General features: G+C 46.5%; 1 protein-coding gene across 5 annotated transcripts in view; it reads right to left on the reverse strand.

Annotated features, from left to right (window-relative positions):
* MYO1H (myosin IH) overlaps positions 1-19,594 on the reverse strand; it is an 80,486-nt gene that overhangs the window by 8,535 nt on the left and 52,357 nt on the right. For all 5 annotated transcript variants that reach the window (XM_083710084.1, XM_083710086.1, XM_083710085.1 and 2 more), the window contains 10 exons: positions 19,078-19,158; positions 17,735-17,840; positions 15,737-15,854; positions 14,669-14,782; positions 14,283-14,359; positions 13,387-13,455; positions 11,015-11,099; positions 10,718-10,877; positions 9,600-9,683; positions 1,487-1,580 (listed from right to left, as the gene is read on the reverse strand). In XM_083710084.1, coding sequence (XP_083566210.1) covers positions 1,487-1,580; positions 9,600-9,683; positions 10,718-10,877; positions 11,015-11,099; positions 13,387-13,455; positions 14,283-14,359; positions 14,669-14,782; positions 15,737-15,854; positions 17,735-17,840; positions 19,078-19,158 — 988 coding nt within the window. The remainder of the gene's footprint in view (positions 1-1,486; positions 1,581-9,599; positions 9,684-10,717; positions 10,878-11,014; positions 11,100-13,386; positions 13,456-14,282; positions 14,360-14,668; positions 14,783-15,736; positions 15,855-17,734; positions 17,841-19,077; positions 19,159-19,594) is intronic.

Consider the following 19,594-nt stretch of genomic DNA (forward strand, 5'->3'; position numbering starts at 1 on the left):
GGAGACATGCACAAAAGGAAACTGATCTCGGGGAGAGATTTTAGGCTGCCTCTGGCACAACAAAACACATATCCCAGTCAGTACCAGCTCTACCATTAGGCAAAGTTGATTGTTATGGAAGGGCAGAAATTGCTATTTATTTACATATGGTAATATTTATACTGCTGAGGGCAGGAAGGAGACCTGCTTCTGGGATTAATTTTTGCCTCAGTGACAAAACAACTTGCGCCTTGATCAGATGCTCCATCTCTGAACTCAGCATCCCCTCAACCCTCCCCTAGCACAATTAAAATGCACGGTTCAAGTAAGGGGGCTGAAATACCAGAGCCCACAAACCTATTAAGTCAATGATTGTTGACACATTTATGCTTGTGATATTTTTTGTTACATTAATCTTATTACAGTGGTACCTCAGGTTACATATGCTTCAGGTTACAGACTCCGCTAACCCAGAAATATTACTTCGGGTTAAGAACTTTGCTTCAGGATGAGAACAGAAATCGCGCAGCAGTGGCAGGAGGCCCCATTAGCTAAAGTGGTGCTTCAGGTTAAGAACAGTTTCAGGTTAAGAACGGACCTCCAGAACGAATTAAGTACCACTGTACATATAAAGCTTTTAAAATATGTATCAGACCCTTTAATTATGTACCAGTTAAAGTTAAATGTCTGTAACCCAGCTAGACTGATGTTTTGCAGAAGCAGCTCTCATGCCTTTCTCCTCTTCCTGTTTTTGTTTGCTAAAAGCATCCCTGGCCAGAATTCTTTGTGTATAGGATTACTGTTGTGAGTTGGGGGGGGGGGCTCAGTCTCTATGACACCCTGAGTTCCTTTTAATTCTTGGGTTCTGTATCTGTGGGGGTAGAAGGTATAAGAGCAAGCCTGCTAAACTAGTCTCTCTGCCTAGGCAGTGGTTGTGGCTGACTACATGTGAAGAAAATGTGAAGCACAACCAAGTAAGTTGCTCCATGCCATCAAGCGAATGGGCGGGTCTTTCCTCTGCCCCACAAACTGCTAGGGAGGAGAACAAAAGGCAGAGTTGTGTGGGAGAGCCAGAAGCAGTTTGGAGACACACAGACCTGCTTGCTCTGTGCTGGACCCCCAAGCTGTGACTAATAGGTCTGCTAGGGTGTTAATGCTGGGAGCCCTTCTATCCTCTGATCAGGTTGTATATATGGGCAAATAAAACCATATAGCCTAAAGACACCAGTCTCTGCCAACCTTCATTCCAAGGACCCTGGGTTTGTCTGCTCAGGTAAGCTAGCTCCAAGTTCTCTTCTGTTTCCAGGGCAACTCTTCCTAAGAGATGCCTTAGCTATGCAAAAGTTTGGTTAGGAAATCAGGCTTTTAAGCTTTCATTCTCCTCTGCTTGTGTAGCCTTACATATTTGCATTTCCTTGCAAAGGAGGAGCCCACAATGGGTGTGTCAGGCCTTGTGCCTCTAGTGAACCAAATCCTCAACCAGCCTTGCCCTTTCTGGTCTACTCACTTAGCCTGGTCTCAAGAAATGGTTCATTCAGGCTCTGGGCATAGCCAGCCTTCTTCCCACGGAAGATGCCACTAGCAATCACTTTTTCCTCCATCTGTTTTGGAACAAAAGAAAGAGACTAGGCCAGTATTTTGCAAGAAGGAAACCACGTTAAAACTCTTGCTTCAGGCTGATGTGGGGAGTTGTACTTACGTTACTAAGAGGCATAAGATCAGGAGACCTTCCTTCCTGCAAGCCATGGGCTCAATTTTATTCATTCATTCATTCATTCATTCATTTACAGTGGTACCTCGGGTTACATACGCTTCAGGTTACATACGCTTCAGGTTACAGACTCTGCTAACCCAGAAATATTCCCTCCAGTTAAGAACTTTGCTTCAGGATGAGAACAGAAATCGTGCTCCAGTGAAGCGGCAGCAGCGGGAGGCCCCATTAGCTAAAGTGGTGCTTCAGGTTAAGAACAGTTTCAGGTTAAGAATGGACCTTCAGAAAGAATTAAGTTCTTAACCCGAGGTACTACTGTATTTGTTGTTGTTGTTGTTGTTGTTGTTGTTAATAATAATAATAATAATAATATCCTGCCTCAAGGTGTCTTACACAGATATATTAAACAAACTAAAAACAGAAAATCATTAAGATGCAATTAAACACATAGATTTAAAATAATATAAAAGATCTATTAAAAATACAGATATTTACAAAAACAACAACAAATCACAGCAACAGCCCTTTCCTCAAAAACATTCAGTTCTTCACCAGCTCACGAAAGGACAGCCAGGAGGAAGCCATTCTGCCTTCTCCAGGAGGCGTTCCGGAGTCTGGGAGCAGCCCCCCCGCAGAGAAGACCCTCTCCCACACCTCCATCCACTAAGCGGGCCTGTCAGGGGGGCAGGACTGAGAGAAGGGCCTTCCCCAAAGATCTCAGAGCCCAGGCAGGTTTGCATGAGGAACGGGGTCTCTCAGGTAGCTGACCTAAGTCCACAGTATGACCGGCACCACTGACTTCCCGTTGTTTGCACTGCTGCTTATTGTGAGGTGGGCAGCGGGGCAAGGGGATGCGAAGACCAGCGTGGTGCAAACGCACCGGCAGAAAGCTATCCAGCACTCCAGGTGATGCATTTGTTTGGTTGTTGTTGTTGTTTTGATACTTTATTGAAACAATACTTTAAAAACAAACAAACAATAAACAAACAAACTACAAAACACTGCAGTAACAACACTAAAGAACAAACAAACAAGAAAAAGCATCACATATTGCTTTGACTTCCATTCATCCCACTATTTTTTTTAGGCTTCCCTTTCGATTTCACACTTTGTATTATCACTTCTTAATTTTAATTATCACTTAATTTATTTGTGTTTCATATTGTCCTGCAAGGTTCAGCCTAGACTCGTCAAAGCATTTTTACAATGTAGCTGTAAATATTTGTCAGGGAACTGCCATCAGCTCAGAGGCGAGAGGTGGAAGGGCAGTTGTGTTACAGGGAGCCTCCGAAGAGGAGGAAAGCCCCGCCTCCAGTGGGGAGGGGGTGCAGGGACCAGGAGATGCTAGGGGGAGCCCCAACACCGAGCCTGAGCAAAGCGGAGGGGAGGGGAGTACCTCTTTGCCAGCGCCCACTCTGGCAGTCGGTTTGGGCGCAGATTGGGGAGGAGAAGGATGGGGGTCACGCGACTGTTATGCTGGGGGAGGTACAAGGACCGGCCACGCCCAGACTCTGCTAGCGACTGAGCAGACATGGACATGCGGCGCTCTGCACTGTAAATAGTTTGTATTAATAATAAAGCCTGGGAAAGACGGGTTGGAGTCTTGCCTGTTTGCTCTCGAGCAACCACACCAGCACCTGACAATATTCTTTAAAGACATTCCATTCTTTATTTAAGCTCTGTTTTGAATCACCTCTTAAGCTGCCAGTCATTTTGGCTAGTTCTATATATTCTATCATCTTCACCTGCCAGTCTAATTTGGTGGGTATCACTTCTCCTTTCCAATTTTTTGCTATCAAAATTCTAGCCACCATTGTTGCATACATGAAAATTCTTCTAAACATTTTCAGGATTTCATTAAACATGATTCCCAACAGGTAGACTTCTGGTTTTTTTGGGAATGAACATATAAAGATTTTTTAAAGTTCATTATATATAATGTCCCAGATTTTTTTTTCTTAACTGCGAAAGCTTGTATAGGGGAAAGCCACCAAGGGGTTTTCAGTTTGAGTAAATCTTTATATTTAGCCCATACTTTATAAAGGGATTTTCTTATTGTATGATTCAAAAAACCCTTGTGGACTTTCACCTTGTCATAAACCAGATATACGTGCCAACCATAATGGTTGTCAAACCCCTCTATATCCAACAGGTCTGTGTTTTGCAGTACTACCCATTCACGAATCCAAGTTAGGAACACTGCATCGTGATACAATTTGAGGTCAGGTAAGGAAAAAAACCCCTCTCCCCTTAACATCAAGTAATAGTTCATGCTTAATCCTAGGTCTTTTCCCTTGCCATATGAATTTCGAAATGTCTCGTTGCCAGTCCTTAAAGCAGTGTATTCCCCCTAACACCAGAATAGTCTGAAACAAAAAAATAATTATCGGAAGGACATTCATCTTAATTGTGGAGATTCTTCCCCAAAAAGAAAGATGTAGTCTATCCCAAATTTCCAAATTTCTTTTTATTTCATTCCAAGTCTTTATGTAATTTTCCTCATATAGGTTGATATTCTTTGCCGTTAGCCAAATCCCTAAGCACTTGACTTTCTTCTTCACCTCTAATCCAGTGATTTTTTAAATTTAATTTTTCCCCCTGCAACTCCATATTTTTAACTAACAAATTTCGGTTTTTTTACAGTTAATTTTAAAACCAGCCACCTGTCCAAATTCTTTTATCACCTCAATTACTTTCGGAAAACTTTCTTTGGTATTTTCCGTAGTAATGATAAGGTCATCAGCGTAGGCTCTCAATTTGTAACATTTTCCTCCCAATACTATACCTCTTATACCTACATCATTCCTTATTTTCCTATTCATAATTTCCAACACCAAGATACATAGTCATGGGGATAGAGGAAACCCTTGTCTAGTTCCCTTCCGTTTATTATAAGTCTGGACTGTTGTCCAGAATATACTGCCTCTACAGTATTCCTCTGACAAAGGTTTCGCCAAAACCCATTGACCTCCAGGAAATATTATTGAACGCCTTTTCTGTGTCAACCAGCATTAATCCTGCTTGCTTATTGTTTCTGGATTGCAAGTATTCTATTTCCTTCAGAACCTTTTTTAGTCTTTCTGTTAAGATATCCGCAAAGATCTTGTAGTCACTATTAAGTAATGAAATTGGCCTATAATTGGTGCAAAGTTGTAAATCAGGGGTCGGCAAACTAAGATTCGGCCCAATTGCCCTCTGAATCTGACCGGTGAACGGTTCTGCAATCACCGCTTGGATAGGCGCAATCACCTTTTTTTTTTTCAAAAAAAAATTGGGCGCCATTTTTTTTGCCCTTCCTCCCTCACTATGGCGGCCTCCCTCCTCCCTCCCTCTTCCTGGCTTCTCCCCGTCCTGCGGAGGAAGGGGGCTGGGCTTTAATAGGAAGCCTGGCGCCCGGAAAAGCTGGCTCTCCTATTCTCAGCCTCTTAACGACTCTTTCACTCTGTTTTTCTTGAGTTGCCACAGTAGTAATTTTCTGGGGTTATTTGAAAATTCTAAATTTCTGTTTTAATACTTTGATTTGCCAATAAATTTCTTGGTCAATGATCGTTGCAAATTGTGTTTGTAACAATTTAATACTCTGTTTAATTGTTCGCTTCCTGGATTCTTTAGGAGTTCTTTTTCTTTCTTTTTCGTTATCTCTTCTAAAATTTCTGTTTTTCTCTTCTCCCTCATTCTTTTTTGAAACATATTTTGTTGAAAAAAGAATCCCCTAATCACCGCTTTTCCAGCGTCCCACACTACTTTAATATCTGTACCTTGATTCATATTAAACTTTAAAAATTCTCTCAATGTCTTTTTTGCTTTCTGTAAAATTTCTCATCATTTAATAAGTTTTCATTGAGACTCCATCTTGGTTTTTTTAATCTCTCCTCTTAGTGTTAACATGACTGACTTATGATGAGAAATGGTTCTCAGTAGGATCTCTGGTTTTGCTACTTTTAATAGAAATTCTTTAGGCACCCATAAAGCGTCAATTCTGCTTGCTGATTGGTTGCAATTTGTACAACACCAACCTCGTCGCTGCTTTGCCCCACCCAGTTAGCCAAGGGAGGCCAGGTGCATGGTGGTGCCACCTCCCGAGGGCATCCATTGCAAACGGCAGGATGCAACCGCCACTTCTCTCATGCATCCTCTGTTGAAGGGGGCAGTCTGAGGCCACCTTGGCACTATACATTTAAAGCACCACGATACCACTTTAAACAGCCATAGCTTCCCGCAAAGGATTCTGGGAGCTGTAGTTTGTCAAGGGTGTTGAGAGGCATGAAGGAAGCCCTATCCCCCCCCCCCGCCACAATTCCCAAAGTGCTTTAACAATCAGTCCCTCCCAGGGAACTCTGGGAACTGTGGCTCTGTGAGGGGAATAGCGGACTCCTGGCAATGCTCAGCATCCTTAACAGATGACAGTTGCCAGGATTCTGTGCGAATGCACTTTAAACATATGCTTCGGGCAGAGGTTTCCAACCTTTTTGAGTCCACAGCTCCCTTTACCAACTACATTGTTTCGGCGGCACCCCTGTGGGGCTCAGGAGCCCAGTTATGTAACCCCTTCCTCCAGAGCTGGCAGCCTCTCACCCTTTTGGGAACACGCTCCCTTGTGAAGTATTCCCTCGGCCTCCTCTCCCCTCCTTAGGATTCCCCTGGTCTCTGAGCTGCCCCCCCCCCGCCCCAAAGAGAGGGGCCTCCTTACACTGCCCCACAGGGGCCTGGGACCTGTCTGTCCATTCCCAACAGCTGGCGGACTGCCTGGCTAGGCTCCCTGGCCTGCTTGCTTGCTTACTCAGAGGCCGCCTCAACTCCTGACAACCAGCACCCCCTGGCCAGCCCCAGAGGCACCATTTGCCCATGGAGCTTGTAGCTACGGCTGATGCAACAAACAGCTGTGCAAGCCTTTGGGAGGCAGAGATGCAAGAGGGCATCAGAGGAGAGAGGGAAGGAAAGGGGGACGGAGACCAGTGTTGCCTGCGGCACCCCTGACCATCATTCAAGGCACCCCAGGGTGCCACGGCAAACGGGTTGAAAACTACTGGCTCAGGGGAATGGAAGAAACCCCAAACCTCTGGCAGCTCTTATCACAAGAGTCTTTGATTTTCCATGAAAAGAATTGCTTTTAACTGTCCTGGTCTTTCCCCACAAGGAAACCAGGGCCTTCTGGGGGTTCCCTCACTGTGAGAAGCTAAGTTACAGGGAACCAAGCAGAGAGCCTTTTCGGTAGTAGTACCTGCGCTGTAGACGCCCTCCCATCAGATGTCAAGGAAATAAACCGCTATCTGACTTTTAGAAGACATCTGAAGGCAGCCCTCTTGAGGGACGTTTTTAATGTCTGATGTTTTATTGTATTTTTAATATTTTGTTGGAAGCTACCCAGAATGGCTGGGGAAATCCAGCCAGATGGGCGGGGTATGTATGTATAAATAAATTAATAATAATAATAATAATAATAATAATAATAATAATAATAATAATAATGTGAGATAGCTGCAGTGGAGGTCTTTGGCCCTTCTGAGAGCTCCCAAGCCTCTGCACCTCTGAGCCTTTGCAGAGTGCACTGTCAGCACAACAACAGTAGATGCAACTAGGAGCCAGGGGGACGTACCCAGGACAGATTCCAGCTCCCAACACCGTTCATTTTAAGAATTGAGCCCAGGGGCGCCGACTTATAAAAAATATTGGGGGGGGCCCATACCGGGGTCCTGCCCCGGGAAGTTTTCTAAATTTTAGATGAAAATTAGTGAGTTTTAAAGTTTTTTAAAAGTATTTTAGAGTCATATGATCAACATTAGAACCCCGAAAACTCGACTCTCTATAACTCCACACTCCGGGAAACTCGACAAGCCTGAAACACTTTTTGGCTTTGAAAAAAGAAACAAAACATAAACATGCACGGTATTTTCGTAAAAAGCTAATTTAATTTACAGTAACAATTATGCTTATAGACTATTACAGAGCAGTGAATATATAGCTCTGAAAAGACTGAAATGATATTTAAATAAATCCTAAACTATCATTAAAAGAATAAAACATAAAATATTGCTGTCGCACAGTAATAGCACTTTGATTAATAAGTGAAATAGCTAATTTAAGCTTACTTTGAATAAGGCTGAGGGTTCATTAAATAAAAATAATATCTCAAAGTTAATGCTTTAATACAGTTAATAAAGTTAATACAGTATGCCTAATACTGCATGTAAATACTGTAATACTGTATGTAAATAACGGGCTTTAATTGGGTCTTACACCCTAAAAATATTTAAGTATTTGAAAATAACTAATACAGTACTATAGTAATATAGAAATACAGTACTAAACTAGTACTAATATTTCGAAACTGAAAATTTAACATTCTGTATGTATTTAATTGGGACGCAGGTGGCGCTGTGGGTTAAAGCCGCAGCGCCTAGGACTTGCCGATCGAAAGGTCGGGGGTTCGAATCCCTGCGGCGGGGTGCGCTCCCGCTGCTCGGTCCCAGCGCCTGCCAACCTAGCAGTTCGAAAGCACCTCCGGGTGCAAGTAGATAAATAGGGACCGCTTACCAGCGGGAAGGTAAACGGCGTTTCCGTGTGCGGCTCTGGCTCGCCAGAGCAGCGATGTCACGCTGGCCACGTGACCCGGAAGTGTCTCCGGACAGCGCTGGCCCCTGGCCTCTTAAGTGAGATGGGCGCACAACCCCAGAGTCTGTCAAGACTGGCCCGTATGGGCAGGGGTACCTTTACCTTTACCTATGTATTTAATTCTCTATTTTATAAAGATTTTTAATATCTGACAGTGAGTTTGGAGTAGCCCAATGCAAAAATCCTGAGGATCTATGTGGATCCGTGCTTTGTAACCACGTTTTTGCACCGTGACCCTAGGCAACAGTGGGTGTGTGATTTTTTTGGTGCAGGCTGTAGCCATGGGCATGCTATGTGATCTGATGGTGAATTTGGGGTGACCCAGTGCAAAGATCCTGTGGATCCATGCTTTGTAACCACGTTTTTGCACCATTGCAGCCCCAGGCAACAGTGGGTGCATGATTTTTTTGGTACAGACTGTAGCCATGGACATGTAATGTGATCTGATGGTGAATTTGGGGTGACCCAATGCAAAAATCCTGAGGATCCATGTGGATCCGTGCTTTGTCACCACGTTTTAAATGGGGAGGGAAGGAAAAACACAGAAGGGACAAGAAGCACAAGAGGGGTGTGCGGAGAAGCAGCTGGCTAAGAATGCAGGGGAGGAGTTTAACGGGGTGGGGGGGAGGAAAGGAAGGCAAAAGTCCCCCCCAAGCCAGCCCTCTCTCTCTCTCTCCCACCTACAGATAGGTAGACGTGTTGGTCTGCTATAGTCAAAACAATTTTTTTTTTCTTTCCAGTAGCACCTGCATGTTTTTCGGCTGCCTGCGAGTCCCTAGAGCACGGAGAGGAGGAGGAGGTGGTGGGCTGGAGCCTGCACGCAGTGTGACTAGGAAAGAATTAGAAGGAAGGACTCGATCCTTTCCTTAACCCTCTGCTTGCCAGGAGGGCAGGGGATTCCCTGCTCTTTGTTGAGTTTGAGCAAACGCAGCAACAGAAGCGGGTGGGCAGTAAGACCCTGAGGCAGAATGCAGGAAAGCAGCAGCTTCCGCCTTCCCTCCGCCCGACCGCCCGATCTTAATTTTGCCTGATTTTTGCCTATTTTTGCCCCTGCGCTCCGGCGAGTCAGCTCCAGGGATCACACATTCGCTCAATAACACGCACAGACATTTCCCCTTACTTTTTAGGAGAAAAAATCTGCGTGTTATAGAGCGAAATTTACGGTAATAATTTTCTTAAATTATTGGGGGGGCGAGCCCCCCCAAACGAATTTTTGAGGGGGCTCGGGCCCCCTCAGGCCCCATGGAGTCGGCGCCTATGATTGAGCCCCACAAAAACTCAAAAGCCCAGACTTTACCTGTGCCTTCTTCTGTGCTGTGATGCCACGGCAATATTTCCGGACAAGGTTTCTTATGCAGATCTTTCTCAGGAACTCAGATGTCTAGGTTGAGAAGGGGGGAGTGTAATCTGTCATTTGAAGTGGGACAAGATGGATGTTTGGGAAGGGGCCTTAACGCAGCATGCAGAAGGCCTCAGGTTCGATTCCCGGTTTCTGGCTAGTGAAGACTTCAGCTTGAGAGAGCAGCTGCCAGTCAGAGCAGGTGGCACCAGGCAAGATGGGGATAAGGCAAGCTTTTAGCAGCGATGGGGGACCTGTGACCTTCCATGCCATATTGGGACTGCAAACAGCACTGAATTTCAGCTCCGTAAGGCCCCTGCAGCTTGAGCTCAGTCTGCCCTAGGAATGGGCAAATCTGCCAATCTTAGTTTCGCTGTGTTTTGCATTTTTCCAGCCACTCTCCTCTTTCCCTCCTTAGCTTGTGACATTCCTTCCAGGAAAGTCCTTGTGACAATTCCTCGGCATTTTAGTGCAAATTTCTCCGAACATATACAAGTAGTTTGGCCAAAATATGTACATATTGTGTTTTCTGGTAAATATATATACATACAAACATACACATCTAACATAATATTGGGTGCTATTTTCAGTGAAGAGGCATCTTTGTGTACACCAAACTTTGTTGTTGTTGTTGTTGTTTAGTCGTGTCAGACTCTTCGTGACCCCATGGACCAACACCAAACTTTAGAATATGCCTATTTCCCTACATGTGCCTTGGCTGGAGAACTGCATTGCAAAATTTGGAGAATTGCGGATTCCAAAGGACTGCCCTTCGTGACCCCATGGACCAACACCAAACTTTAGAATATGCCTATTTCCCTACATGTGCCTTGGCTGGAGAACTGCATTGCAAAATTTGGAGAATTGCGGATTCCAAAGGACTGCCCTTCATCAGTGCCCTCAGCTAACATGAGAAGGGCTGGATCAGACCAAAGGCCCCTCTTGCTCAGCAGCATCTCAGAGTGGCCAGCCAGGCACTGCGGGACACCTGCAAGCCCCCCTCCCACTCTTGTTCCCCAGCGACCGGCATTCACAGGTACAGTAGCTCTGAACATGGAGGTTCTAACAGCTCTCACCTCTTGCATGATCTCTGGAGGCTTAAGCCAGCTTTTGTCCAGGACGTTCTTTGGGATGTGATCTCTGAGCTTCATAAGGTAGGTGTACTGCACAAGCCTCACAAAGTCCTTGTTATTGCGGTTCAAGGGTTGCTTCCGGTGGATGAAGCCTCTGATGTACCTACAGGAGTGTTCCATTTTACTGATAATTTCATTGTTTTAGTCTTCTTGTAAACCACTCTGAGGTTTTGCTTTGCTTTACAATGCAGCAATCCAATGTAAATTGAATGAAACAAACAAAGAAAGAAGCCAGCTTACTTCCGGATGGTCTGGGCTGCCCACATCCTCTTTTTGGCCAGCTTCCGGGCCAGGACTCCTCTCCAGCAGGACTCCAGTTTAATGGCTGCGAAACAGAGAGAGTCACCATGGAGGGGCAAGAGGACCCTTTCGCACAAGGGCAGAGCAAGAAGAAAGGGGGGGCTGCCAAGAGGGATGCGAAAGCCCTGACCTGCCCCACCATTCCTCCAAGTCAAGCTGCCACGACCCCTATTTTTTGGGACTCCAAATTAAGGAAATGGGGGGAGATTGCCCAGAATGGTTAAGCTTTGTGGGGGGGATTGCAGACAATCGTTCACCCTCCTGAACACCACTGCCAATTGCATGCCTTGCCGAACCCACCAATCATCTGTCTGCTTGCCACCAGCAAACACCAAATGACCGCCCAAATGCTGCAGCAGCCAATCAACAGCAGGCCTTGCCGCTCACAGCTGCCAACAATCACCCATCCCCCTTCTGCACTATCCGTGTGTAAGACGACCCCCCATTTTTAACATATATTTCTAATGAAAAAACCATAGTCTTATACACAGAAAAATGCGATCCTTTTTTCCTCATCCCAAGCCAAAGAGGGGTCATAAGTACCCGAGAGACGGAGGGAACTGAGCAACTGACTCTGGTTCTCACGGGTCAGGAAGGGACAGAAGTCACTCCCTCCCAGGAAAGAGACTTTAAAAGGCTGAGCTGCCTTCCCACCATCAGGGATCCAGACTGGACTTTCTATAAAATTGACCATCCTTGTTGACTACTTGTAAGTAAACCAAACAACCACAGTGTGGCAAATAGGCTATGTTTAGCCCAGTTTTAGAGCCACAGTGCTCTGGTTCATTGTGAGGTCCATTTCGACCTTCTGCCTGCTTTCCCCCTATCTTTTCTGAAAAATAAAGTTTTCTGAAGTGCGTGCGAGGGCCAACACCAACATCAGGGTTTTGGAATCCCCATGCTAGGAGGTGCAGTTCAGAAACCGCTGGAGGCAGCAGCATAGCTTAGCTGCTCAGGTGCCCGGTGCAATGCACGCATCCTGCAGCCAGGGGCAAGGCAAGCTGCCCATGGGGGCAGGGCGAGCCAAGGGAGGGTGCGCTGCGTGGAGCCTCTCCGCAGCCTCCCCCTCAGCTGTGGGGCGGCTGAGGTGGTGGGCAGATGCAAGCCCCAGGCTGCTCGAAAAAGCACCGCGGAGCTTGCAGGCAGTCCGCCCACCACCTCTCCCTCAAGAGAGATGCATGGCTCAGGCACGCTGCAGGCCCCGTGGTATGAAGCCCAGTGCCCCCGCCTCACCTGGCTACCAGTGGCATAGGAAGGGGGGTGCAGGAGTTGTTGTTTTTTTTAAAAAAAGTGTTGGGAGCCCAAATTTTATTTATTTATTTTAAAAACACATATTTTTGCCATTTTGTCACCCGCCTCAGTGATGAAACCTGGGGCAGCCCACACCCACCGCACCCCCCTTCCTATGCCACTGCCTGGAGGGCCGAAGTTTCCCCCCTTCCCACTTCGACATAACAGTTATTTTAAAGAGTTTTAAATATTTTATTGTGAAGCTGCTTGTAAGTAATATCAATGAATAATAACGTCACATAATTGTGGCAGAAGACAGACAGCAGAGGGCAACAATGCGCTGTTCTTGCTGAAGACCCAAGTAAACACTGAATTAATTTCTTTGTTCAGCTGCACTATTCTGAAAACTAGGAAACAGAGAAGCTGAACAAAGAAATTAATTCAGGAGAGTAGACCCCAAGTATGTTCTCCAGGGCTCATATCCCAGCTGAAATGGGAATCTGTAAAGGAAAGGAAAGTTACCCACCCCCTCCTTGACTCGTTTCCAATCCATCTAGGCACTAAAAGAACTTGTAACTAAGAACAGGGGGCCAAGTTTTATTTTATTAAACTGTAAGCCTGAGAGCAGGGACCACCTTGTTTCTGCTACATTCTAGCAGAGGCGTAGGAAGGGGGGGCGGGAGGCGGACCCCCCCCCGGGTGTCATTGCTGAGGGGGGGGTGACTTTCGGTGTGCCCACAACGCCCAAGCCTACCCCAAGCCGTCAATGGGAGGAGCGTGATAAAAAAATTTCCACGCTGGGTACCACTTGACCTTGCTACGCCTCTGCAGTCTGGGACACTTTCCAGCTGAAGAGGGGGCTAACCATTGTTTACATCAAATCAATAAATATGCAGCAAATTAATGTTCGTTAGTAACATTCAGAATTGCAACAAGAAGCTGAATGTTAGAAACCAGCATTTGTAATAAAGACCTTTTGGGTCTCAATTCCAAATAATGCATTTTTTATTTAAAAATCCCGAATCGGTACAAAACCAAGCAAGATCCCCCTGGGTTTTTTGCAGCTAAGATCTGCTACTTACCTGCTTCCCTCATCTTTTGGAACTCACGCTTCCCTAGGCATCCTTTGTATTTGGCTTGTATTCTGGAAACTGAAAAGGAAAAGCAACTGGGAATTAGAGAATGGTAGAGTTGGAAGGGATCCCCAGGGGTCATCTAGTCCAGCCCCCTGCAATGCAGGAATCTCAGCTAAAGAATCCATCACAGGTGGCCATCCAAGCTCTCTTTAAAAAACCTCCAGGGAGTTCCAGGCACTTAGCCGGGTCTGCGTTTCGTTTTGGACAATGAGTCCCAGCAGAGACTGTGCTGTCTTTATGATATATGGTTCATTTACAAATATATGCAACCTGAGCCTATGATGGAGGGGTTCAAAGCATTAGACTCCATGAAGGTCCCATCTCTTCCACTGCTGCTGCCTCTGATTCGAACAGACACCCCCATCAATTTCTGAAGTAATCTACAAATTTCCTTTTTAAAAAATCTGCACAAAAAATCAATTTACACATTCCATTGCAAAATACCTATCTAAACAAGGATTGTATGTCAAGGTACACATTTCTAAACGCTTTATCCTAAAAAATGCATTTTACGTGGATTTTTGTTTATATCTTTAGCCAAGAGCTGTACTAAAAAATCCAAAGAAGTGCAAAATCTGGAGGATGTTTACATTCTGATCTGTGCAAATTAAATCAGCTCATGTAAAACTGCAGACCAAATAAAATTCTCCTCCATTCCTAGTTGCAAAATCCACCTGCTTTTAGCAGTCCTAAATTTCCTGCAGGCCATGTGAACTGCAAGGCTGTGGTCTTCTCAGATGCTGCCTAGGGCAAACCCTCACAGAAACAAGGTGGCATCAAAAATATTCAGTTAAAAATGACTTTTGGGGATTTGCAAGATCAAAAGTGGGCAAATTACATACCTAGCCGATTTTTTCTGAATTCAAAGGCATCTTCTGTGGCAAACAGAGTTCTTGGGAAACGGATGAATATTTTGGTCCTAAACAAGAGAAAATCATCCAATGAGATGCAGGCACCCAAAATTCTATCATTTGCTCTGAGGGTGGTCTCACCAAATTTAAGAACTCCCAGGAAGAGATGGGCAAAATCTGTCCATTTCAGTTTCTCCCCATTTCCCCCTTTTAAGTTCAGTTCACCACATTTCCACATCCATTTGCAGTCCTCATGAAAACACTTCCAGATTTTTAGCACACATTTCTCCTAACAGACACTCTTCTGTAATATTTTGCCCAATGTACACATTTTTGCAAGCAATTTATCCTAATGCCTATTTGTATGTTGCTCTTACTTTCCCATTTTGTACTCTTCTGGCTTGTAGCCAATATGCTTGATTAGCTTCTCAACTCCTTTGGCAGCCGTCCCTTGCCAGTAAGGCCAGGTATCTGGACACAGGGACTTGTACCTAAAAACAAAATTATAAATAAATTCAGGAACTAAAGGAAAGTGTTTCCAAGCAAATCTCCTGAGCCACTTCTGACCCCCCTCTCAGGAGCTGGAGTAAAGTGTACTCAAAGCAAAACACGGTATCAGTGAAGTTAACTCTTTGTTCAAAGAAGCAAAGCAGCGCAGGCCTAGTGGTGACAGCAGCCCTTGCCCCCCCCCCCATGAGGCATTTGCAAGGGCTGAAGGTCCCTCTTTCCCACCGCTCTCTAAGGCTCCCCACCCAGTTCCTTCCCCAGCAGCTTAAGGCTCTGTCTGCTTCTCTCTCTTTCCTCGGCGTCTTCTAGACCATGGCGAAGGGAAACTGGTCGCAGCAAGAGGGGGAGACTCCCCGGCTTCTTCTCAACGCTGTCTCCTGGGCCCCGTCCTCTCCTGCCTCTGAGCCTGGACCGCTCTCCGCCACAGACTCTTCCTGCTCACCAAACCCTGTGGCCTCTTCCAGCACCGCCTCCTGCCAGTCTGCTCCCTCTTCCCCCTCTGACCCCTCATTGTTGTCCCACCTCCACTCCCCAGGGCCCAAACCTTCTTCCCTTGGGGGTTCCCAGCTGGTTCCTCCCACCAGAACTCTGCGACCAACCAGTCCATGAAACCTCCTTTTACTTTGCCTATAGGGCAGTTGGTGCGTGAAAGTAAGAATGTAATCAAAGCCTGCTGGATCAGGCCAATGTCCTACCCAGACCAGGATCCTGTTCTCACAGAGGCCAACCACATGCCTCTGTGGGAAGCCCCAAGCGGGACTGGAGCACAAGAGCAACTCTCCCCTTCTTTGGTTTCCAGCAACTGGTATTCAGAAGCCTTGCTGCCTCCAACCAGCCGTGACGCAGGCGGCTCTGCCCTGCCTCCAGAGTCAGAGGCAGTGATGCTTCTGAATAGCAGTTGCTGGAAACAAGGGTGGGGAGAGAGCTTTGGGCCTCACCTTTGCAGAAAGTGCTCATACTTCCGACGGTAAGCGAAGCCGGCTCGCCTCACTCGCAGATGCTCCATCAGGCCCAGGTACTTCACCTGGTGCCTTATCAAGGAGTCATCAAATTTGTCTGCAAAAGACAAAACCCACACCAAGGACAAGAGGTTGTTGCTACCAGCTGGATGAGGGCACATGTGCAATCAGGGGCGGAGGAAGGGGGTGTGGTGGGTGCGGTCTGCCCCAGGTGTCACCACTGAGGGGGGTGACAAAATGCCAGGCGGCGCTCACTGCGGGGCCTGAGCCACACGTCTCTCCTGGGAGACGCGGTGACTTGGGCGCACACAGGCTCCACGCTGCCCAAACAGTCCGCCCGCTGCCTCCCCCCCAGTTGTAGGACGGCTGAGTGGGAGGAGGCAGGCAGACTGGAGGCCCTGCGGTGCACCCCGCCCCTATGGGCAGCTGGCCCCACCCCGGGCGCGTTGTCCCAGGCACCAGAGCAGCTTCCTCTGCCGCTGTGTGCAAACCTTTAAGTTAGGAGAGAGAGAGAGAGAGAGAAGGCAACTGACCAAGGGAAGAGGCTGGCCAAGCCATGAGCTCCCTTCTCCTTTTACACCATTAAGATACATATGGTTGTTGGGGGGGGTGATTCTGGATTATGCTCTGAGTCCCTTCCAATTTTTTGGATCCCCATCCCCAGCGAGGGCTGGAGTCTATTGGAGTAGGTTGCTGAACTGATCAGACAAGTTTCTTTCTGAGACAGTGACCCAAAGTATCCCCAAAGAATAAGCAAGGTTGCAAGAGCTACAACAAAGCGACAGTGCCCTCCAGAGGCTTTCCTTCACCCCCCCTCCCCTCATCTGGCTGCTAGGTAGCAGAACAACAGCCAGAGTTGTGTGTGTCAGCTGAGCTGAAAGCAGGCTGGAAGCTGGGGACACAGAGATGCAGAGATTTGCCTGCTCTGTGCTGGATCCAAAGCTGTGAGTCTGCTGCCCCCAGTTCCAGGAAACCAAAACTGGGCGAGTGGCTGGAAACTGCTGGATTCTCACCACCTGGAGACTGGGATGGTGCCTATCATTACCCAGGGTTCAGTTTCCTTGGAATGGAGGTCACTAGAGACTGTGTTGTCTTTAGGATATATGGTTTTATTCACACACACATATATACAACTCGAGCATAAAACCAAGAGACTCACAGCATGAATACCCCAACAGATCTCATGTCCCTGTTAGGTTTCTAGGGGTGCCCCCCTCAAGCCATAGCTTTGGCTTCTGCACACAGAGCAAGTCAAGCCTCTCCTTTCCAGCTTCCAGCTTCAGTCCAGGATAAAAAGAAAGACTAGCTCCTTGGCTTGTTCTTCTCCCACCCCAGGATGATGTGGCATCCATCCAGATGACGGAGGTGGAGCCCTACGCCATTTCTGAAAGAGCATTGCAAGCTGATTGTGTCCGTAGCAATACATCTGTCCTTCACCTGCTCTTTAGACATGTAAATGGAGTGTTTGCTGGCCTGGCTACGGCCACTATCTGGGCTAATCATTGCAGCAGTCCCTACAAACTACAGTATTGCAGGCACAAAACCACAGGGTTGGTTGGGACCCAAAGAAATCATCCAAAACAACCCCTCAACCCAATAAGAATATATATTCTCCCAGAGATCCTCTCAGTGGGAAAACCCAGACATGCACTCAGTTGTGCCAAGGAGGAACTGCATTTCTTACTTCTTTTAAAAGTCCCCCCCCCCCCCGTCCTGCCTTTCCTTATTCCATTTATAGTATTGGGCATTTTGTGGGGAAGGATAGAAGTTGAAGAGGAAGGGAAGCTTGACCCTATGGTTGCATCTTAAGCTAAAAGGTTTTCTGGTTAGTAGGTCTAGAACAGGTCCCCATCACCGCAGACCTCTGCCAGCCAGAGCAAAGAGCTTTGCATATTATTATTATTATTATTATTATTATTATTATTATTATTATTAACACAATGCACCCTTCTGCTGAGTTCCCAGAGACAACCTTACCAGCCGCTTTGTCATCATTGGGTTTAATGCATCGAATGTAGGAAGGTTCTTTCGACATGAGGATGTCTATCAAACTAGCCAGGCTGTTCTTGAACTGAGTTGCCACCTGAGCAAATAGAAAGGACTCATTCAAAACAGTTACACAGAATGTCACATAGGAAGTACAGTTGCAAGGACAAATCATAAAAATGTAAAAATAAAAGTGTCCCCTTCCAATTAATACAGGATTGCTGGTGGGACTGTGAGTTCTGGGGACATCCTTCCATCTGTGGTGGGAATGCCCTCGGGTTTCATTATAGTGGTACTTCGGGTTACATACGCTTCAGGTTACAGACTCCGCTAACCCAGAAATAATACCTCGGGTTAAGAACTTTGCTTCAGGATGAGAACAGAAATCGTGCTCCGGTGACGCAGCAGCAGCGGGAGGCCCCATTAGCTAAAATGGTGCTTCAGGTTAATAACAGTTTCAGGTTAAGAACAGACCTCCGGAACAAATTAAGTTCTTAAGCCGAGGTACCACTATATTTTGATCTCAAGCATATGAAGAAATATCTTAAACCACATGCCCTGGCTTCCCCACAACTGTCGTCTCTCCACATATTCCGAAACAACATGAAAACTTGTCTCCCAAAAGAGCTTTAGATGTGGATGTTAGATGCTGCTGGCATTTCAAAAGCTCAGCAATTAAACCCCCTGGGGGGGGGATCTACATTTGTCCTTGTGGTATAAGAACTTAGGGACTCAGGCTATTGTAGGAAAAAAATACACATAAGCTGCGTGCCTCCAGGGAGGTGGAGGATCCAGAGCACTTCCATGTCATCTGACTGGATTTTATTTCCTGTGCTTCAGACTCAAATGCCCCCGCATTCACCATCCATGCCACCTTGGGAAATACGGATGTCTCAGTTTATATTGGTATGTCTTTCCCTTAGTATTTATTGTTTGTTTGCACTGCATATGGCACTGCACTTTTCAGTTGTTAGCAAAGGCAATAAAGGGTTTTTTTTAATTAAGCCCCCCCCCCCTTTCCACAAAACTGTTGAAGTTTCAAGCTACGTCACTTGAAGCTTGCATCAAGCTCAGGCCTGACATCTAGGCCCACATGTATGGGATAAACCAGGGGTCGGCAACATTTTTGGGGCATGGGCCGGTTCGCGATCCTGCAGACACCATTTCCAGCACTCCTTCCGACGCGGAAGAGGCGTGCGCAGCTTCCCATTGGCTAGAGGAGCTTCCTGCAGCCAACCGAGTGGGAGGTGGGGGTCCATGGGCGGGTTAAACAACCCCCATGGGTCACTTCCAGCCCATGGGCCTTAGGTTGCCTATGTCTGGGATAAACTCACAGTCTCAGGCCTCCTTCGGTTGTCCAACTCCGTCAGGTGGAAACATTCTCTGAGGATCCCATTTTTCGACCTGCACAGCACCTGGGATCAAATGAAAATAAAGCAAAGTCACTGGGAAGATCAGAGCACGGGGAGCCTATTCAAAATTTGCTGGGGGAGGGAAATGACGCAAAATTCCTAGACGTGCATGGGCCACAGGAAGCTGGAGAAAATACACCTCCTTTAAAAATCATGGACATTTTTTTTGGGGGGGGGGGCACAAAAAATTTGCAAATCCCAAGTCAGATCTTGCTGTTAAAACGAAACATAACCCAAGCTTTGACTTTAGAAAACAAGAGGATTCCCATCAGAACATCGTGGATTCTCCTTTCAAGTCGCCAGAATTATCACACGTTGAGAGGCTCACACTATAAAACCTATCATTCCTCCTACTCCTGATGCTACGGTTGGGAGTGCCATTGTTTAGGCAGGCAAAACAGCAGCACCCAGCAGCTTGGGTGGAGGGAAATCCCTGAGG

The sequence above is a fragment of the Podarcis gaigeae genome, assembly GCF_964106915.1.
Source record: "Podarcis gaigeae genome assembly, chromosome: 13".
Classification (NCBI taxonomy): domain Eukaryota; kingdom Metazoa; phylum Chordata; class Lepidosauria; order Squamata; family Lacertidae; genus Podarcis; species Podarcis gaigeae.